Raw genomic sequence first — 23,830 nt, forward strand, 5'->3', positions numbered from 1 at the left:
TTAGGAAAAAAACATTTTGTCCAGCAAAGATTTCACATCATTGTGTTTTTTTAATTCATGTCAACACACCCAAACTTAAAACATAATAGTTGTGATGATGGTAACTATGTACTTAATTAGTTCAAGGAATCTGCAAGAAGCCATGATGTGTTTATCCACCCTCGGGCAGAAAGCCACTGTTGTTTTTAGCAGCACTAAGCTCCACTCAGAGCAATGTGTGTGTGTGTGTGTGTGTTTGTGTGTTTGTACGAGTGTGGATTTGTCTGTGTGTACAACTTTGTCTGAACACTTTAAACTTCAATCAAGATATCAATATGTGCTGTGGTAACTCTAACTGCACACTTATTTATTGTTCAGTTTAAAAATGGAGGTAATTGAGGATCTTGTTTCCTTTACTTTAGACTGAATTACACAGACTACTTCAATATCCAGATACATTATTTTATTCAGCAAGATGATTTTAATAATTATTTAAAAATAATATGTACATATACATATAATCTAATCCCTATGCGCCTGTTTACAACCTGAGTCAGTTTTGGCTGGTATATGTTCAGTTTGCAGAACACTGTCCTTACCACATCGTTAACACGAATTCAATGGGGCCTCAGAGGTACAAGCTTTGACCATGATCTTTCAACAATGACTCAGGTCTGTGAACAGGAAATCTTTTTCATTTAGTCCATTTACATGACTTCTCATTTTGTATGACCTCAAAACTGACTCTTGTATCAGACAAAGGTGAGTTTTCTACTGTAGCCTTCAGTCTACACTAGTGCTGAAATGCTAAGTTGATTAATTGATTAGCCATTAACAGTTATTCAACACATTTTTCAGAATTGATTAATCATTGAAGTCATTTATCATGCAACAAGACTAAGAGTCTACAGCCATAAAACAAAGTACAGCTAAGATTGTATTAGTTTAACTACATTTGTTTTGCAGGTATTTGGTCATAAAGGAAAGTACTGGACAAATCGAAATTTTGACCTGATGATGGCACTAGATTAAAAGTCAGAGAATCACCAAAGTTATTACATTTTATCCTGAGGGGAACACGAATATGTGTAGCTAATTTCATGTAAATTCTTCTAGTTCTTGAGACATTTCATCTAAACACTATAAATGTCAATGTCATGGTGGTGCAAGAGGAAAATTCAGAGGATCACCAAAGTCAGTAGGATACATCGTCTGGGAACCATGAATGTCTGTAGAAAATTTTATGTTCAGCATAACAGAAGGGAACCAGCAACAAAGGGAATCCTAGACACGTCATAGTGTTGTCACAGTGTGATAGATCTAACTATCAGCCAGCACACCCACAGAAGTGTGTCTTGTCTTATTCTTACTCAAACCGATTTCAGGCGCACTGGCACAATAAAAATGTCCAGTGGCAATGGGCAAACTTGAAGTTGTTACGGGACAGATAGGCAGGGGACACCGAGATGGAGACAGAATGGATTTTATTTAGATGACAGCCTGAGTTTAATTGTTCACAGATAGGGAAGTCCATAGGAGGTAAGATTCACTGGAAACAAGAGATCGCTGGAGGATTGCTGGAAGAGGGAGATCACTTGGAGAAGGGAGAATAGACATAATGCACAGTAGTGTGGAGAGTCCTAGTCATGAACGAGGTTGGACCCATACTGAGGTGAGTGCAGGGCTTATATGCTGGCTGTGATTGGGATCTAATGGGAGTACAGGAGTGTAATTGGGAGCAGGTGTGGGTGACTACTGGGTGGTGGAGCCTGGCGTATCTGTGACAGAAGTAAAATGGTCCGTAATATTAAATATTTATTTTATATATACTCCATGTTTTATGGTTACACCATTCCATCAAATGGAAATATTCTTGATGTCTTGTGCATCATTTTAGACACACTTCTCCAAAACTCAGCCTGAAACTGGTGGAAATAGGAAACAGATGTTAACATTGCCAAAGCATGTGTGAAATAAAAACATACCGAAACAGAAAAAATGTGCTATTAAAATATATACAGATAAGTAAGATAATAATAATAATAATAATAATAATAATAATAATAATAATAATAATAATAATTAATAATAAATATTGACTTTTAGTTAAAAATACAAATACAAGTGAAAACATAAATATTGCAACATTTTTTTTTATGAATGTGTGTGTGTGTGTCTAGGTCATTCACTGTTGTGACATGTTGATACATATTGGGCAGCAAGATCTGCCCTGTCTCCTTCCTCCTAGGAGTATTTTTCATTTATCTCTTTGAAATCTGAGATTACAGAGTTGAACTTAAAAGTAAATGTTAAAGTAAATGTTTCTTATTTTATTGAATGTTGTACATTGTAGGAGGAAGTGCATCTCTGTCTCAATCTCACCTGCTGGTTGCCATGATTGTTTGTGTCTTCCTTTTTCGATTGCCATTTTGTGGTCACTGAGCCTGTACTGGTTCGGATCTGTCTCTGCTTTCTATCTCTGATAGTAGAGAGATATTCTGCCAGTTCACAATCTCTTTTTAGGGCCAGAAAACATTCTGATATACTTTCGCTTTTAGTTTCTTCTTTCCAATGTTCCAAATAGGTTTCTTTACATTGCATTGCATTATAATTTGGTTTACTTTGATTGGTGTTTGGAAAGCAGTGCTGTTGTGAGACTGGTCAGAGTGTGTCTGAGTGGGGGCAGTTAGTCTCAGCACCAACTGACATAGGGTACTGTTTTCTGAGCTCAGCTCTTGGGATTGGAGGGCTTTGGAATGGCTAGGTGGCTGGATTTAAGATGATTAAAAAATTTGAGCGCTCTCTTTCAAATGTTAATTATCAGTGGGTATCTGCCTAATTATGCTCCACATGCATTTGTTGGTGTAAAATGTATCTGCAGAATTCTGCATGTAAAGGTTCTGTTGGATGTTTGTCCTAACAGGTATAGCTATGCTGACTGAGTGGACCCCATACTTCACAACCATACAGCGCAATGGGCTGGATGACACTATCAAATATTTTAAGCCAAATTTTAATTGGAATTTGGAAATTGTGCATTTTTCTCTTAATTGCATGTAGAGCTCCTCAAGCTTTCTCGTTTAGTGCAATCACTGCCATGTTGAAACTCCCTGATGCTGTTATGGTTATTCCTAGATAGGTATATATGTTATATGTATGTATGTATGCATACTATGTTCAATGATATGATTATTAATGGTAAACTGGTATTTGTTCTCCTAACATCTAGGGCGTTTTTGAAAAATCATGACATTAGTTTTCTTCATATTTACTGCCAGGGCCCAGTTCTGACAGTAGTAATTGTTCAGTAGGAGAGAGTAGAACAAGGTCATCAGCGTAAAACAGAGACGTCACCTCTCTATCTAGGAGGAAGGGGCCATTGAGTAGGACATTGATCCAACTGTACAGCAAGTTCATTTATATACATGTTAAATAAAGTCGGGCTTAAATTGCAGCCCTGATGAACCCCTCTTCTCTGGGTGAAGGATTCAGTTTGTTTGTCTCCAATTTAACAGCACACCTATTTTCCAAATACCTTGATTTAACCAGATCATACATTTTGCCCCCTATACCATAATGTAGAGTTCTGTAATAGAACCCTTCATGCCAAATAGCCAATAGAGTCGAAAGCTTTCTTGAAGTCAATAAAACAAGTTCTTACCATTTTTTGTTTGGTGTACATGTTTGTTGATTAAAGTGTGAAGAGTATATACATGGTCAGTGGTGTTTTGGGAGAAAGCCAGTTAGATTTTTACTCAAGATGGAGTGCTCTTCAAGGAAATCTTAGTATTTATTTAGAATACTACAGAATAGTTCACCTAGTGAAACTGCTGACACAGATGCCACGGTAGTTACCAGGGTCTGATTTGTCCCCACTCTTATGAATGGGAGAAATGAACCCTTTGCACCAGATGTCGGGAAAACATCCTGACAGTAGTACGATATTGAACAACTTCAACACTGCACTCCGCATCTTTCTAATGCTGTCTGGACAACAAGCTTTTCTTGGCTGGAGAGACTTTATCTGTGTGGCCAATTCTTCCCAAGTAATTGGGAAATTAAGGGAGTTTTGATCTTCTAATGTTTGGAGTTTTTCAATAATAATACATTGATCCCAATTAATTAGATTTATTGGTATGTCTTGATTTTCAAAATGTGCTCTCCAGATGTCACCATTTTGGATGGGTAGTGCTTGTGGTTGCTTTGTGTTGAAGTTGTTCCACATATCCCAGAATTGATTTTGATTAATGGAGTTTTCAATATCTTCATGTGGGTATAATTTTGGGTTTTGTTCCTTATTGTACACTTATATTTGTTTAAAATGTCATTGTATCTAGTGCATAAGGCTCGGTTGTTTGGTTGGCGATGTTTTTCATTTGCTGTTTTTCTCAGGTCTTTTCTGATGGTTTTGCATTCTTGATCAAACCATTTGTCTGCATTTTGCTTTTGCACAGGCTTCCGTTTTAGTTTTATAAGGTTAGCTTTAATAGCTGCCTTATGAAATATCATATTTATATCATCAATGGCCTTTTTTACACCATCTCTGGTAGGGACCTATACATTTTAGTCATTTACTGATATGTCATTCATTAGATTACATATATCCCACTCTCTCTCCAAGCAAATCTGTAAATGGTATCACTGTAGTCTGGCTGAGACAGGAATAAACCTATAACCAGCCATTTGTGTGAGGATGGAGAAAAAGATTACTTTAACCTATATAAGAAACTGAAAAAGGTACAAACTCAAAGACAGGGACTGACTGAATAAGATTAGCTGCCATTTGCATGTAGTTTATATTTTCACCTTGATGAGAATCATAACTTTGTTCATCAAATAAATGACCAGCCTTTTTAATGTGAACATTGAAAATATCATTTTTGCCTGAAATAAAGGTATCATTGATTTTCAATTTTTGTGGAACGCTGGAGACCTTCTTATTATGTATTTAATTGTTTTCCAGAACTTAGAGTGGTTATTAAGACTATCAGTGGTTAAAGTCAGATAGTATTCTGCCTTGAATTTTTTAATAAGACATGTGCATTTATTTCTGAAGGAACGGAAGAGCAGCCAATCATCTGCAGAATGTGTCTTTCTGGCTAAGGACCATTGCCTATTTCGAGCATGGATGAAGTCAATGATTTCTTTAGAAAACCAAGGGTTGTCCCTATTTTTAATCCTGAATTTTATAACGGCAGCATGCTTGTTGGTAACCGTTAATAAGTGATAAAGGCAAAAAAGGCAACAACCTCTTCAATAGTAGGAATCAAAGCTATTCATTGCTATTTCACTCCAGCTACATCATGCTAGAAGGCCTGTTCTGTAAAATGTTTAAAACATAAGGATAAGGATAATCTGACCCTTGGTTTTGGGCAGCTGGGTGTCCCTAACACATGCAATGGTGCAATGATCGCTAAATTTGGGAAAACTCCAACTGCCATATACGTAGGGCTCCATTAGTTAAAATGATGTCAATAAGTATGTCTTTGCCAGGTTTAGCAGAGTTTATTCTGGTTGGTCTGTTGATAAGCTGAGATAGGTTCATGGAATCACAAACATGCTTAAAGTTCACAGATTTGTGACTCAACCAGTCCCAGTTTAAATCACCCACCAGGATCAGCTCAGATGTGATTAAATTAGATAGTACTTCAGTCAAACTTGTGATGGATTCATTAATGGCTGATGGAGGCCTATAACAACCGATAACAGTAATTGGAGCATTTCTTACCAATATCTGGACATAGAGCTCAAATTGCATTGGAATTGATAGTTTCTCTGAAATAAATATTGCATAACCTCCAGCCCTGCCTTTGTGGTCAGTTCTAAAAACATTATAGCCAGTTATGTGAATAACTTTGTCAGTGATAGAAGGTTTTAACCAGGTTTCGGAGACTACTACAACATCAGATTTTGCAATCAAAAACCATGTCTTAAAGATGTCCATTTTAGGTACAATACTCCTAGCATTAATATGAAGAAAATCCAGTCTATTTAACACCCAAAGAAAGTTGTATCTGATGCTTTTTCATCTTCTAAGGCCCACTAGGTCAGGTGAAGATTAGTTGATACCAAAAAAAAAATTGTGTGCAGAAGAGTTGGATATTAACAGAACTTGTAAGTTGTACTGTTGTACACAATAAGGCTGTTAGCTGGTGTGAAATAAACCGTCTACATATCGTCCTCTTTTCTCTCCTGTTTCTCGGCCTGTCAATTTCAACACACTGGAAATTGGATACGACAGGCTTTGAGAATGGAGCTCTCACAAAGAGAATGCCAGTCACACATTTCTCTTTATTTTCTCCTCTTCTCCGTCCTTCCCTCCCTCCCCCCTCCCGCTCCTTGCTCTACACTCATCTTCCCGTCTGTCCATCTGCGCCAAAGATCTAAGCGATTTTCATCTCTTTGTCGGAACTCTCCCTCTCTCTCCTCTCTTTATCTATTCATCCTGGGAAAGCTCAAGTGCGGCAAACACACTCTTATGGAGGAGTACGAGTCATGTTTGACCGCGCTCTACAAACCCCAGATCACTTCACATCACTCCAGTCCTCACAACAGACGCAACACCTAATCCCTGCCCTGTTGTCTTTTCTCTCTTTCTTATTTTTCACCTCTTTTGTCACAAAGCTACTGTTATTTTTATTCACATATTAAATTTACCTGTTTATGTGGCCTTGGCCTCGTATGGCCCCAGATCTGTGTATATGTTTGACGTGATATCTAGGGGATTTGCAAACTTTGCAAAGTTTTTGGACCTTTTGGATCAAAGACCAAAAGACCATAGGAGTGCAAAAAAAAAGAAAAGAATTTTGGAGCTTATGTTAGGAACAGAGTGAGGCCATTCTCAGAAAAAGCTTGCTGAAAAAGAAAATAGACAAAATCTCACAGTGATGTTAAAAGAAGCTCAGTTATGTCTAGAGAAAGTGGCTGGTTAAAGTGGAGACCTTTTTTTGCCTTTCCTCCCTTTTCCCAAGGATTGCTTTTGCCTGCCAATAATCTATACTGAACAAGATTTCAAATAGAAGATTCACCGTCCTTGGATATGAAGCCTGCAGTGCTGCAAGGAAACTGCTGCTCTTCTTCCCTCTCTCCCTCTCTCTTTTCCATTACAGTTTTTTTTTTGTTTCTCTACCTCCCTGCCCTTCCAATCTACCCTATGCTCTCCAATGATCCCCCTTTATTAGCTTCTGCTGTCACCTGACACTTTTGTTGATCGCACAATCTCTTTCTCCTCTTACAGTGATTGTGGTGGGAAACACACAGTACACACAGTCACTCACTGACAAACACAGGTACACACACGTACACTAGGTGTGACAGCATGTATGACACACCATCAAACACACCCTGACATGCCGATTTCAGGATCCTAGAAAAGCCCACTATTGGTGTGGATAAAATAAATAAATCAAGGCTCTTGTTGTTGGGTTTGGCCATCCGTAGTCACTACTGTTGGCTGTTTGATACACTGTCCCATCCATGGTCATCCACATTGAAAACCGTGACCAATTTGAACATGAAGCAAATACAGAAAAACAGACACATAACTTAAACAACAGCACAAACATGCATAGAAACATGCTCACAAATGCATGGATGCATGAGCACACACATTGATGTAGATGAATCCATGCAACAAACATGCACAGATAAAATACAAGCTAACATTTGATAAGAAAATTAACACATACTGAATTATTGGACAGATAGACATTCATTATTTAATATACTGCATACATTTCTCTTGGAAAGAAGATTCTTCTCGTCTATCTGCTCTATCACATTTTCTCTGTCACTGTGCTTTCACTCTGCATTAAGCGCCCCTCAGGGAAGTGATGATTGGTGTACGTGTGTGTGTGTAATTAATTCACATGCTACTGTTGGTTTATTGTCTCACCCTCCACTGTGGTCATTTAATCAATAACTCTCAGCGTAGTGTATGATCAGGTGATATCTGTGTTTTTCACTGTCCTGACCAGGCTGCTTCCTTCCTCTTTCTAGTATCACGGACTAAAGAACTCCCACAGCCACAGCATTTTATTGCGTTTTCCATGCCCTAACAATGCTTCTCAATTTACATTTTTTGCATAACAATCAGGTGTTCTGTATATATGCCACTTTTAAAGAAATAAGTAGACATTTTGTTAAATACGCTTGTTTGCTTTCTTGCTGGGCTGGGTTGGGGAATATGGCTCAACTATGTAGAGCATGGACATCTACTTTAATAATACGGTTCAGCACTGCAGAAAAGTCTGCTCACTAATTCATCTGCTGGTTTGTGTTTCTTGATATCAGCCTGACAGCTGGCTAGCTAGCATTAGCCACCCACAGGTAGGACAGACTGAACAAAGTAGAATCCACACACTGGTCTGTCGGCTCCCGTGGCTTCAACTCAGATAATCATAATGCCATGTCAACAAACACAAACCGAGAGCACAAATCAGTGTGCAGACTCTTTTTTTCAGTCTTTCTCTCTCATAGATGTGACCGTTCGTTAAGAGATAGCCAGAGCCACCTAGTCACCTGGAGTCACCACAATCCTGTAAACTGCAGCAGGTGCACATATTGTGTGTCTATTCATGTCACAGTTTACAGGACTGTGGTGACTCAAGAGAACTAATATAGCCAGCTATCATCTGTGTTACTTTCAAAATTTACCAGCACCTCTAAAGCTCACTAATTAACACATCATATCTCATTTGTTTAATCCGTACATAAAACAAAGTGTAAAAATGACTGATGTGTTTTTTTACGGGAGTTATGTGGTGAACCATATTTCTTGGCCAGGAACAGTGACTACGTGGAATCTGTGCTGACTGACCAACAACCTCACAGTGATGACAAGACTCCAGGAAGTCACTTTTTATATGGACAAATATCGAACTATTCCTTTAAAACAAAGGTTGTCTAAGGTCTGACAAAAATGTCAGTGTTGCAGTAGGTTTATAAATATAGTATATTGTTTGTTTGTAAAAATTCAAATATTGTGCATATTGGCACTAAATATTATATATTGTTCTTTCACTTCAAAAAGTTTCCATATTTGTCAAACTCTATGGTAGCTAACACAGAATTATAATCAGCTCGTGACACTTTGTAATTGGACTCATAACAAAATGGGTCGCACTGTCTAACTGTAGCATATTTTGACTCTGATATAGTATTGTAGCTGATTTAATTAGACTATTATCTTGCAAAATGGTGTCTAATTGTGTATTATGATCTCCTATTTGGTTTATAATTAGAGTATAATTTGGTATAATAGTAGGCTAATGTGTCTAATACGGCATTATATGCAGTTTCTACAGCATAATTTAGATGTATGGTGTCTAATTAGGGTGTAACTGTGTTTGTTTACTGTCTAATAAAGAACACATTATTTCTAGCTTCGGTCTAATTTGATAGAAAGTACAGCTTATTACGTCTTATTAGTGTACCATAAAATACAATGCGACCACAAAATGTTCTTGTGTTTGAATATCTGTCTCCATTTATTGTGAAGTTAAGTGACTGGACTTCAGTATTAGAATGTGCAAATGGAGATCAGTAATATCAGTTTTTCTCCTGCCTGAAGGAATAGGGCAAAAGGGAAATTATATTCAGATGTAGATGGCTCCAAAACCAGAATCAAATTAGAAGACACAAAGCAGTAAAAAAAAAAAGGCAGCTTGCTGGTGTTTATCCAGGCACAGTCTGGGTTTGGAAACCTGCCACTGAATTTAGCACCAATGAAATTCATGTTTGTCATGGAAGACAACTCTGGTTTAAGGGAGGCTGTATCTCTTTCATGGTACAGGGAAACATTTAGGTAATTTTATAAAAATACACTGGAAAACACAGTGACTCATTTTGGAGGTTTGAAGGTTTTGTAGAAAAAATAAGTTCTTCTACAGCTAAAAAATATATATCTATTTAGTCTATTGTGAGCTTATTAGTGTGTAAGCAGGGAAACAGCAATTTACAGCTGATTGAAAGCACCAAAGAGGTTACTGAAGGTTAGTCCTTTCATTTATAACAGCCATTTAGTGGTTAGGTCAAAAGTTAAATCAATGTCTCAGACGTATTTTGATATCTCGAGCTCCAATCGAGGCAAAATGAAAAAGATGGGGTCATGACATCAAGCATTTGATCTCTCTCCATCCTGTCTGCAGAGAAGAATCCTGATAAAAATGCTGAGGCAGTGAGTCACTCAGACTTTTTGTCATGAGGCAGTATTTTTTGTGTGTATGTGATTAGTGTTTCTTTGGGTCAGATGAACACTTCCCTCTATTGCAGTTAATCGATAACGTCTGTGACTTTTCTCTTGGATACCCACTCTCCACTACTCTTATCTCCTTCCACTTTCTTTCCCTTTCCTTTCTACTTGTGATGGCAGGGGAAGGGCCAAAGCAACTAAATGGTCTCTTGTGAATGAAGTGAACTGAGACAGAGCTCATCGGCATGCATGAAGCAGCACCCATAAAGTAACTATGCATATCAATCATGAGCTGCGTGACTCGTGTTCGATGGGATTCATGAGCTTCTGTGGGATTCCTCTGGCAAGATACAGTATAAGGTACATAGAAGCACACCGACACTGACATTGACACAAGCATGTATGTACTCTCACATTTCAACAGCACACACACACATGCATTCACTCTTTCAACCACACACACGCTGCTCAGCACTCTGTCAAGCTGTCACTGCGGTTTGACACCAGCTCTCCTGTCTCATCATTAGTTTTAGTGAGAGATGTCCTGTCCCCTGAACAAAAACAAACATGGCAGGCGGTGACAAATCAATTAATCAGACGAGGCATTTGCCGATAGTTATGTTTCACTTACAACTAATGCGCATTGAATCTCACCGAAAGTTTCCAATAATTCATGGACAACAATTTCAATCAGCATCCAGTTTTGATTGATGAATCATCAGAGTCAGATAGATTGCTGTCAAAACAGCTGCTTTCTATGACTGATGATCGTCTTCCACACTAACTGCATTGATGCCCCTCTGAGTGGGACACAACACTGCTCCAGTATTTGTGTTAATAACTTCTTCCCATGTTTTTTCCCCCTCTCTGCCACAGCCTATGGCCTGATTTAGACAATTGATTCTTGTACTATTTTGTTGCCTTTTTTAAGATCTTGTGTTTTTGCAGTTGATATACTTGCGGTACAAAAAATGGATCGCAACCCAAATCTCACAGTTGTTGCAGTATCATCAGATTTCTTCAGAATGATGGTGAAAACTTAAGATATATATATATATATATATATATATATATATATATATATATATATATATATATATATATATATATATATAATTTTCATGACATTTAATGTTCTGTTTTCATGACATTTAATGTTCTGTATTCTGAACCCTCATAGACCCGTCACAGAAGCCTACCAGAACTACATGGTTACCAGTTAAACTACGTGAACATATGTAAATATTTTTCAGCATAAGCAATTTTATGACTCCCATTTGAGTTTGATTTTCACACAATTTAAACAGATCTGCCTAGTGTTGCAGGGCAGTTTTGTACTCATGCTAATTCTACCTTAGAGATGACAATCTTGCTACTTCGTGCTAAGATAATCATGAAGTTTGTAAACTAATCAGTGATTGCTGCTTTTGTGTTGCTAAGCAACAAAGCAATGGATGCTGTGTATTTATTAGCGTTCATGCACACGTGGGGTTGTGGGATGCAATACCTCTGTTTAACCAGAAAAGTTGTCAAACACCGTGTTGCTTCAGTGAATATTTGCAAAACTTACAGAGAGGTTAAATGTCAGTTGGATGGTTAGTTGACAGTTTGTTTTTTTGATGGTGTGATCTCTGTTGGTATGTCAGTGCTGTGTGTGAGACTAGAGCCGAAAGGGAATGTCTCTGTAGTGTAACAGCTTGAGCCCTCTTGCTTTGTTTGCATCATTCCTTTGTTTTGCTATTGACTGCTTCGCCCTGTTGAGGAGTCTCCACCCATCCAACCTCTCCTCCCTCTGGCCTACCTGTCAGTCTCCATTCTATGGCCGACTACATTTGGCTTTCTCTGTCTTGATCATAACCATCTACTTCTATTCTCTATTTTTCTCTCAACTTAAGTACCTCTTCCCATTGATCTCTTTTCAATTGCCTTATCAAATCCTTGGTTACATTAATTTGTCTCGCTGTCCTTTCTTCCTGTCTCAGTTTCATTCTTTCTGACTCTCTCCTTGCCTCTACTCTTTGTCTCTCATTCAACTTTGTTTTTTCTTCCCTCTCTGTTTTTTGCCTTCTCTCTTTTTGTTTAGTTTCTTCCCTCTTTCTGTACTTTTCTGCTGTTTTTCTGTCTCCTTCCCCTTGTTTTGCTCACCCTCTCCTGCCTCTCTCTCTCTTCTTCCTCTCTGTCTTGTCTTTATTTCCTCCTCCTTTCTCTCAGCCTCCCTTTCTGTAGTCGATCAGACAGTTGAAGCAGCCAAGCTGCCGGAGGCGAGAGCAGACAGAGGAGCCGCTCTGTCCGACCTCCCTCCCTCTCCAGAGAGACAAAGTAGTGCCGACACGCCAATAAGCTGTAAGGAGACAATTATTCACCATTTATATCAGCTCTCCGTCTTTCTGAGTTATAGCAGCACACCTCTGGATCCCAGCTCTGTTACCCTACATGGTGTTTTTAATAGTTTTATCCTTTCATGGGTTACGTTTTCATTGATTGATTGGTAAATATTTGTACTAGGGAAGCCCAGAGTTTACAGATTTCTTGTTATTGGAATATCATTGGTCAAAAGTAAGCTAACTTAAGGGAACTTAAATAAGACCCATGAGATGAGTGAGATCTCCCATCCTACAGCAACTGCTATCATTGTGCCCTTCAGCAAGGCACTTAACCCCCAACTGCTCCTGTGATTAATCTGGGCAGTTCCCATGTGTGCACTTGTGTAACTGTATTAATCTGACACTGACTGTTTGCTGAAAAGGAAGTGTTCTTAGGCAACCAGTTTTGGTTAAATTATGGTTACATGTGAGTTATTTTGTTAAATGCCTAAACAGATCAGTTGAAATCTCACATCTTCTATATCTTGGAGAGTAGCATATAAAATCTAACTCATATTTACATCTTTTGAATGTGTTTTTTGGTTTTTACACTTGAACGTTTTTCACATGGTATTTTTTTCTCCTTTAAGTAAAACAGCATGTGCTGCAAAGACAGTGGTATGGTGAAGAGGTCTTTGGAAGAACAATAAAAAGACTGAAGGATTGAATGATTGACTGCTCTGTTGATGAGGAAAAAAATACAGTGCAAAGCATCAAGTCTCATATTCAAACAGGCATTCACACACACACATTTCTACAGTGCACACGCTGAAACCAACACACAGTCATTCAAATACAAACAGACAGAGGAAGCCTTATGTGCAGTAAGCACTGTGGGTATCACACCACAAAACGCTCTTGCTCTCTTTTCTTCTCAACATCCACTTTCAGAAAGTAAGAACAACAAAAAAAAAGATAGCTGAGGAGAAATACTGTTGGAGAAACAACTGTTTTCAGTTGTCAGTTACAGTAAGGTGCACATATGCAGTTAAGATCTTCAAAAGGTCGACTTTCATACCAGGAGGCTTATTTTTGATTTTATACAGCCTACCATTGTACGGTTGTTTGTGCATTTACCTACCTGGCTTAGGAGCACGGCCAAAGACAATGGCACAAGTTTTTAATAGCCACATTTTCAACCAACTGAATCTGACCTACAGTCTTTTTTCTCTCTCTCTTTTCTTTCAAATGTACAAATGTAAGTGGACAGGCATTCTCGCTGTGCCCCAGTACCTTAAGCTATTAACGGCTCCAGCTTGTTCTATATAGGAGAACATGCAGCGACAGATTCAGAGCCTTCTTTTATTATTAACTTGATTTCTGGAGAAGATCGTGCTCTGCGTTGTTATGTCTGATCGAGTTGAAGTTTAAGGTGAACAGGCCGCCCACTTCCTTCCTGTCTGTTCAATGATAACAGTTGTAGAGCACAGAGAAAATTTGGTCTCTCTGTGAATCGATGCTAATCACATCATTGTGCTCCCCCGTCCCCCACGCCTCTCTCTCTGGGGTTTCACACTCCTCTCTGGCCTTTTCCTCCTCACCCGCTGTTTCTCTCGCTCTGTCTGTGTCTCTCCCCTGCTCCCTCCTGTCTCCCCTCATTATAGGGGAGGTGAAGCCATCTGAGGCTACTTGCACAAAAGCCAGCCTCACCCATGGGTCAGTGCTGTGGAGACATTGTACTTGTCGCCACTGCAGAGATCTCCCATCATGCATCTATCATCCATTATTCCAGCAGTTGCTGTCACAGCCTGTTGTGTCTTAAAGCAGACCTGAATATGGAGCTATAGGAAATATGTTGATATAATTTCAATATGATGATTTGAGACAAAATCTCGCCTGGGATTTTGGTTATGACAAAACTGAAATATTTCTCATATGTTCTACCTAAGTCAAGTGATCAATTTTACTATCCAATGACTGGTTCTCAGGTGTTTTCTTTGTGTAAGTCTTCTGAATTCACTGACGAGCATCCTTAAAATACTGCACTAGGCGAAGGTTGACGTGTTGTGACAGAAATGTGGTGAAATCTTTGCTTGTCCATTAAAAATGGTGGTCCTAGATCAGACTGTCCACAGACTGGCGATTTCAGTGACCAAAGACGAAATTTGTCAAGATCCCACAATGTGACTATTGCCACGACCCAAGTTTACTAAGCATCCGATCAAAATACAATGGCAAGTTCACATAAGGCTACTGCTAAAAACATATTTGCCTCAAACTCATTTACAACTCACTGCAAAATTGATCATTCATGTTTTCCAATGTATTGTAGTGCCAATATTATGGCCATTGTCAAAACATGAGAGAGGTGCAGATAGATGATTCCAGTTGATGACATGTCTCTTTTTGCATCTGTTTTTCTTTCCATCTTAGTGCTATGATTCACCAGGCATTCATGGCACCATCTGACATGCCTCAAAACTGATATCGTACAGTCTGACACAGATTGCAACCAAGAATTCGTTAAACCCTTCTTGTGCTGTGTGACGCGCACTTAACTTGGAAGATTGTTGTTATCGCACACTCTACACTGTATAAGACAAAAGCACTGTCCCAGAGTGAAGAATCAGCCTTTTGACCTTCTAATGGATTCAGTTTTCCCATAAATGTCTGCATCTCTCATCAAATACTGACACACGTAACACTCCAGCATTTTCCTAAAAGGCTTTGTTCATGCAGATGCAGGAGTAATGTGATATATTTCTTTATCTGAGTCATCAATAATGGCACTAGTATTACACATACACCCACAAGAGAATGACCTTTTTTCTGCTGCAGAGACGTTACTAAATATGTAATGTGGTTTCTCTCCCTCTGTGTTTGTGTGTGTGTGTGTGTCTGTGTGCATGTCCGCATGGCTACATGCCTCTCACTGCGTGTGTGTGTCCATGCGTTCACTCACAGCTCCAGCCAACGCCCAGATTGTGCACTCAGGCGCAGCGTGTAACGTCAAGGATGATAACATCAGTGAGAGAATCTACACCATCAAAGAAGGAGACACACTAGTGCTTCAGTGTATTGTTAAAGGACACCCACGACCACAGGTAAGCTCCCAAACCACCTGCTGACTTTCACTGAGTGAGCACGTATGTTTTGAGACTCTTGCTCAAGGACACTTGGATAACAGTGTTTCTAGTGGCTCTGAACACAACCTGTCAGCAATCCAACATGCTACACTCTCTGTAATCACTACACACTAGATGAACATGGCCAACATGGATGTTTGGATGGATGAATGAAGCTTTTCCAGTGTTTGGTCAGATTGCACAAATATTAATATTCTTGATTGATTGATTTCATGAAATGGTTTACTCTGGTGTAATAAAGCCATTTGAGAATTTTTTTTACATATATATATTTTTTATATAAATAATATTTCAGTGTGGTTTCAATTAAATTAAATTAAATGCTATGTAGAATATAATAATCAACATCACAATAGCTGGTTAATTTTTTCTATATTAATATAGGTGATCAATCTGCTACATCAGAGCTGTGCATTTATCTGAAAATAACATATGTCCATCGTCCAGCTAATAACTGTTGAGTACTCTCTGTGGCAATGGTGTAATCAATGAGCCATGATCACTATTCATGCATGCTTCCATCTTTAAGAAATTCCAAATTTGCAGACCTCTCATACTTAAATCTTGCTGAATTACTAACGCATATCTCAGATTCTCTGTCTTTGTAAGAGTCCCATTTTTCTGACACAAATATAGCAAAGCCCAAGGTCTTATCAAGCTGTTGATGTTGTTATGATGCATGAACACCTCCCTAAATCTGGCACAACTTCCCTTTGTTTACATGGTGTGCCTGTTTTCACGCAAGCATGTTGGGGCAAAACATGCTGGTGACTGAAAAGTCTGCAGGCAGCGTGGACATATCCTTTGATTATCATCAGTTACAAAACACGCCCTGCCCTGGCTAGCATACATCATATGATATATCCATGAGCAATTAGTCATGTTTATAGTGTCACTGTGCTTCTGTTTGTGCTGAGTCACACAATCCCCTCCTTTATTCACCTTGCAGTGGCACTAACTAAACCTTGCCTGGCTGGTGTTCTCAAATGGACATTAATATGCGTTGGTTCTTACCTGAGTCTCCTGTATTGTTAGTGACACATTCACATACTGTATATTTGCTTTAACATTATACAAATAGTTTTTTTCATAAATATGCACAGCAGTAGCTCAGAATTTGGAGAATATGCTTGTAACTTAAAGGTCATGAGTTTAATTCCCCAGAACAGCTGGTAGGCTAAATGTGCTCTGCCCGCTGTAAACAGTTACTTACAATGTATTTACAGTTTGCCTTATAACAAGGCTAACTGTGCAGCTGCACCACTGGATCTTCAACATATGACTTCTAAAAATATAGCACAAGACACAAGAAGGATCATATGTGTTAAAATACACAATACAATATATGATAAATCACAGTATGAAATGATTTGCTGTCCACTTCAATGTGCCACTGAATTTCCTTCTGTCCTTTTTAGCTATATTGGAAAGAAGTGAAGAAGAACAAATGCTATTATATAACAGCTCAGACTGGGTTGCACATGCTGCTTTTGGAGTGCAGCCGATTAGTTGGTTAAAACAGAGCATGGCCTTTATTATTTCATAAAGATGAGAGCATTTAAGCACAATGCCTGAATATATGTACATACTCTAGGTGCATGTGCGAACAAACATGCGCACATAAATGTATAAGCAGCCAGACATGTTCAAACAAACACACACACACACAGAGCAGTAGACTCAGCCAACAGTGGACACATCTGGTTTCCTGGGTTGAACTCCAGCAAACATTTTGGACCCGGGTGTGTGTGAGCTTACAGAGATAGATGTAAAATGCACTGAGGTGACTGTGGAGGGATTCGTGTGTTTTGTGTGTATATATGTGGGAGTGTGTGAGGTGAGAAAAGCAGTGCTCCTCATGGGTGCATGTCCACTGGCATCACATCAACATGAATAAAACAGTGCCTGTATCTAGGGTTTGTTTTCTTCTGTTTGTGTTTATGTGTGTATGGACTGTGTGTGTGCGTGACATTGTAGATGCAAACTAATCATTTGTCCATAGCTGCAATATCTAATTACACACCGAACTGTTGACCTAACCTGCCTATACTAACTGTGGCAGTCATTTCTCTCTCATTTGATCCATCCATCTTTCTCTGGCTCTCTCTCACGCACACACACACACAGATGCACACAACATTTACAGGCTGTGTGCCCTAAAACAAATACAGACCAACTTTTAATAAAACTTTTATTTTCACTGGCGCTGGAATAATAATCATTATAAAAATGTACTCTGAAAAACACATTCTACACAAGTTCATTCCCCTGGAGCAGTTCAAAGATGTAGGAAATTGCGTCAGTGATTGCTTGTTCTCTGGGTCGGAGGTGGGAGTGTATTTTGAATAATGATCACATTGGTCACATTGTCAGAATGTAAAATGTATATAGTGTGTGTACACGCAAGACTTCCCACTGCCTCTGGCAAAAAGACATTGGTTGAGTGAGTGTGTGCATGCCTGCGTTTGCGCGTGTGTGCATGTATGTGTGTGTGTCTGTCTGTGAGGAAATGTGTATGTAGACACACACTAACAAACACAGAGACAAATACTAAAACAGATAACAGACTAAGACAAAGAGTTGCAGCGGTGAAAACAATTCAGTAGCTTAATGCCTTCGAACAGGAAAACTAAGGTTCAGACAACACACCTTCAAGTTTTCAAATCATCAACATACTGTCTCATTTTGAAGAGCAAACTATGTATATAAGAGTCAGCTCAAAATTATTTCAGAATTTAAGAAAGATTTTCAATGCAAGTCTAAATTACCCTTTGAGGATCTAATATGATCAAATTTGAAGAAAACAAAGATCCACTGAATTATATCTTACAATAAAAGGGTTCAAGGCAGATCAGATTAAGGGACCATGCACGTTCAACATGACAATCTTGTTGTTCCATCATCGTCACTTCTCCAAAGTCAAACAAAACCAATATAATGTATTTTGCTAAAGAAAACCAAAGTATCTTGCACACTACCCATCACTTGAATTTTATTAATGCTATGTTTCAGTCTTCAGACCTCCATCAGGCAGAATTCATACAGACCTCTGTATGAATTTTGCCTGATCTAAGGACTGAAATGTTGTGTTAATAAAGTGAGTTCAAGTGATGGACAGTGTGCAGGATTCTTTGGTTTTCTTTTCAAGTCAAGAGTTGATTGATTATTAACATAATTTGTACCTATCACCATGGTGACTGAAAAAACCCCACTAGCCTACAAAAGATTGTTTCTGATTATTCCCATTTCACTTCTTCATTTTACACTTTTTATGAATTCACAACTATTAAATAGCCCATGATTTTGTTTCTTACATCCTCAATGCATCAAATATGAAACCTAGCAGGTTAAAAATCCTGGACATTATACCTGCCAATGAAACACTAACAACAATTGAAGTGTGTCAGCACATATGTAAATATAGATTCAAACAAACAACATGCATACTTCATGTTATTCTTGAATGCAGCACATAAAACGTGACAACATGTGTCAGTGCTGTCAATGACAAACAAACATGGTGGCATATATACACACATACACATTCAAGGAGAGAGAGAGAGAGAGAGAGAGCGAAAGAGAGAGAGAGACAGAGAGAGATTAGATAGTAACAACAGGATGAAACAGTGTAAGGACAATACAAAATAAATTGAGTGATGAAAGATTAGGAACCGGAGTAATGAAGAAAGATGTGATAAGAGATAAGAGAAAAAATGGTGATGCTTTTTGTGATAAAGAGAAAAGATCGATTCAAAGTCAAGATAATCATGTCTGCATGTCTATGTGTGCGTGTGTGTGTGTGTGTGTGCGCGCGCGTTAGTATGTTTATCTCAACTTATACAGTGAATGCATTACTACTATGTGCATGTAGCGCAGGCATGCACAACACATGCAGGTATTAGCATTATAGAGGAAAAAAGTAGAGATTTCATTTTAAAAGATTGTACGTCTTAGAAGCTGTTGCGTGCTCACAACGAGGGTTTGATTGCCTGACCTTTGTCACATGTCATCCCCTATCTGTTCCCCATTCTTGTTGTCACCCTCCACTGGGTTGTTAAATCTAAAAAGACACAAATTGTCCAAATCTGCAAAAAATGAGTAAACAAAAAACCCCACAATAACCAGAGAAGTCAGGTTAGCATCTGTATTCCTGGCCAGTGAGCATAGAATAGAATAGAATAGAAGTGAACAGTGAGTGTGCTGACCTCTGTCCCAGTGTGTTCTGCTGGAGTAACACACATTCTGCAGTTGGTCCCATTGGGCTTACAGAGTTTCCACTGTGCTCCATTGGCTGTATTGATAACCTGATCCCTGTCACCCCAGCTCTCCTTCACCCATCCTTACAGCTTTCCATACATCCTCTTCTTTACACACACGGACTGTTCTGTCATTGCTGTACATTGTCTGATGTAATTTTTTATTATATTTTTTTGTCATTGTGAGCAAAAATGAAAGTTCATAAAGCCTCTTTCTTCCACCAGCTTGTGTTTTACTGCTATTAAAATACCCAAACCATGAAGTACAGGGGCCCCTGGGATGAAAATAATCTGTGACATTGACCTAGAGGAGCTTACAGCAATTCTTGCCTGAAAAGCATTCATAACTCAGAATGAGGTGGTTAGTTTGCATTTATTTTGGCAGAATTGTATGTTACCTCCTTGTGATGACCAAATGCTTTGCATGTGGTACTTGGCTGCCTCATGCATTTGATTTACATCTATGTATTCAATCTGTAGTGTTGCAAAGGTTCTAGACATTTGTAAGGTTTTAGCCAATTAGCAGCAATCTCAGACAAATATGTTGTGCACATGAAATCCGTCATTTCAAAACACTATGCAGCATACCCACAGCGATGTTGTGAAAAGATTATTACTCGATGGTCAGTATTTTCAAAGCAGAGGAATATCTAAATATACTGCAGCCAAAGCATTTAAAAATGCTGTGGTGTTTTACTTTCATACTAGCAATGATGGTGTAAGAGTAGTTTTCATCTTATTTTGGAACAAGACTCCTCATTCTTTGGAGTATTTGGAGATTCACCTCACGAAGAAAAAAAAAATACAGCAGTTGAACAGCTACCAAAGTGAGCCATGTTTCCTTTTTTTCCAACCTCACTGAGAAGCTTGTATTGGCCTCTAGGTTTCGGCAGATACACAAGATGTTCAGGTTTTCTGGCTGCTTTGTTATCATTTATGGATGCACTCCAGTTTAGCTTGAGTGTCCTCATAATGCTCTCTGTATTCACCCTTCAGAGAAACAATGCACTTACAAATTTGTTCCGGCAACATTTTATAATTTACATTTGCAGATAAACACACCCACTGCAGAGCGGACCACACTGAGTCTTTAAAAACATTAGAGCTTTATATTTTATTAATCAGATGAGCTGTTTCATTGCAGTTCAGAATCTTTTATCTGTCTCTGTCTAGCTTTGGGAGAGAGACGCTCGTGTCCCACATTTTGATGGGTGTATTTAAGATCATAGGAATATGATGTATGAGTTCTGAATGGCAGTGGATTTTTTTGCATTTTCAGTCTAGATATATTACTGAGAAAGACTTTTACAGTATGTGTTATTTTTTAACGCAAGGGCCATTTTGCTTGCAAAACTTTAATCCGGTCTTGGACTGAGATGATGTAGACTTTCCCATCCACTTTCTCACTCTTTCTCTCTCTCTTCACCTCTCTCAGAAGAAGGAGGATCCAATTTAGCCATGCGAGGCCAGCCCAATAAATAGCTGCTTTACTGAGAATGAGTCTGATTGAGGATTTATCCAATCCTTTATCAAGACTGATTGTTTACCTTTGCCTGAGCTTGATTGGATTGAAAAGAGAGCTCTCGTCCTAATCCATACAGAGAAGAGAGAAATCTAATCATTTCCCTCTCTGTCTGTCCTTCTTTGTCTATGTCTTTCTTTCTTCCTCTTTTTGTTGCAGCCTTTCCTCCTCATATTGTCTCTTTCTCTGCCTCCCTCTCTTTGTCTTTCTCACTCTTCCTATCCTTCAACTCAAATCTCTTCACATCTTTGTTCTCTTTGCGCTTCTTTCGTCATTGTCTTATTTCTCTCCTCCAAACTGATCTTTTTCTCTTCATTCCTTTCCCTGTCTAGCTCACCTACTGTATTTTTCCCATCCCTTGCCTCTTTCTCTATTTCTTTTAGGATTTCTCTCTCCTCTATCTTTTCTACACTTAGACCAAATGCAACAAGCCATACATCAAGTCAGAAACAGTTAGTTCACCTGAAGGAGCAGTCTGGTTTGGGAAAAGTCAATTTTGTGTGCATATTTTTGCAGAAAGAAAGAAAAGAAAACAGCTGGTGCAAAGTGAGGATTATTTTCTCTTTTTCATGACAAATATGACCTTAGACCATTTTATGAAATTTAAAGCATTATAGTACATTGTTTCAAGATTCTAGGCAACAGGGTGAGGCAATGATATGCAGTGATTTATACTGTCATCCTGTCAAGCACAGTGATTACTTCACTGAATATTTCAAGACTCCTCAAAGAAATAAAGAAAGACAATAACACACAAGAAAAAAACCTTAGTGTTAGAGGTCACCTAGAAGGTGCTTGTAGCATCGCTCAAGTTAACTCCTGGGACAGCGGGGCTTTTAGTTAACAAAGCACTGTAGTCTCGCTCACAAAGCTTTTCTTATTGCACACACACACACACACACACACACACACACACACACACACACACACACACACACACACACACACACGGCTTCTTTAAGAACACAATAGGAGAGTAAATGGTTTTTTTCTGAAAGTGATTCCTACCTCTTATTATTTATTCATGGGTCTGCTGGTCATTGCAACCTTGAGACTGGCATGTGTGTGTGTGTGTGTGTGTGTGTGTGATGAATTCTATAAGAGAGGAAAAGGTGGAGAGAGCCATAGAAGAGAAAAGTGGAGAGGCAGAGAAAAGAAAGAAGTGGGGAGGAGGGAGGGATGGAGATGAGGGCTGCGGTCTGGAATATGGGTTTGGATTTCCGTCCTTGAGGGGTGAGTGGAAGGCGATCGATAGTGAGGCTCAAAGCAAGGCTGATCGGGTGGCAGCACGAGGCTGCACAGGCACTCAGCGGGAACACGACCTAGACGCAAACAAGGTCACTGCTTGACCCCTAACTAGATGGAGGGACAGAAAGAAGAGGAAGAAGAGAGTAGAAAAAGAAGATCAAGATGGGTAGAAAAAGGTTAAAGAGGAGGAGGGTTGCTAGACAGGTGGGAAGTAAAGGTTGCAGCTGAACTATTATTCTTTTCCCAGGTTTTCTCAGTTTGATAATCAAAGATGACAGCAAAATCAAGGGGGTGAAAATAGAAGGAAGACATGATAAAGGCGATGAGGCAGGGATATATGGTGATGGAGTAAAAGGAGAATGCAGCATCTGTAGACATGAAAATCTGTAACATTTATAGTAAGACATATTTTAGAAAGAGAAAGCAGGAAGAGAGATGGGCAACCTTTGACTCTCTTTGATGATACAACACTCTGTTAGACCTCAAGAAGAAAATGCTTCAGCCCACCTTAAATAAAACCACAAGATGTTACATCTACAACCATATGCTCGAGTAGATGAAATGTGTGTGTTTGAGAGTATGAATGGAAATAAGAGATAATAACAGAAGACACAGAACAAGTGAAAGACAAAGAAAGTGAAAAAGTGAGAAAACAAAATAAAAAAGAGATTGGGAAATACCTGTGATTATTTGCACTGTGCAAAGGACATGCTGATCTCTAGTAAAAGAAACAGAGATGCTCAAGACACAAGGATGAGCTGGCAAATTGTGTTCATTGTGTTCACTGTTGTATGTCTGACCAATAGAATGTTTTCCAAACTCAAAAACGGATGAAAATAAATGTATGCTTCTAAAAGAAGAGAAGAAAGAACATCTGCTACAGTTCATATGCTGTGTACTCTGTGTGCTGCACACAAAAAAATTGTTTAGTGTTCGGTATTTGGTATTTGGAAGGTCATTCTCTTAATAAGCTATATATAGGCACTTTTATATAGAGATGACAAAGCAAAATGTGGCATAGACAGAGAAACTGTTGCCATTGTTGTGGCTTGAAGTACGTGGAATTGCTGCTGTGTCTTCATGAAGATAAATTCACTAGGCTAATCAACCTTTTTACTGCAATCACTTATCCAACACTTGATGAAGGCAACTTTAAAATGTAGCTTTTGTGCCGTGTCTGCATA

General features: G+C 38.8%; 1 protein-coding gene across 4 annotated transcripts in view; it reads left to right on the forward strand.

Moving 5' to 3' along the window:
* LOC122873566 (MAM domain-containing glycosylphosphatidylinositol anchor protein 1) overlaps nt 1–23,830 on the forward strand; it is a 187,492-nt gene that overhangs the window by 36,239 nt on the left and 127,423 nt on the right. For all 4 annotated transcript variants that reach the window (XR_006377470.1, XM_044190478.1, XM_044190467.1 and 1 more), the window contains exon 3: nt 15,439–15,578. Coding sequence is in view for 3 of the 4 variants with exons in the window: in XM_044190478.1 (XP_044046413.1) it covers nt 15,439–15,578 (140 nt within the window). In the remaining variant the exon portion in view is untranslated. The remainder of the gene's footprint in view (nt 1–15,438; nt 15,579–23,830) is intronic.

Source organism: Siniperca chuatsi, linkage group LG1, assembly GCF_020085105.1.
Source record: "Siniperca chuatsi isolate FFG_IHB_CAS linkage group LG1, ASM2008510v1, whole genome shotgun sequence".
Taxonomy (NCBI): Eukaryota; Metazoa; Chordata; class Actinopteri; order Centrarchiformes; family Sinipercidae; genus Siniperca; species Siniperca chuatsi.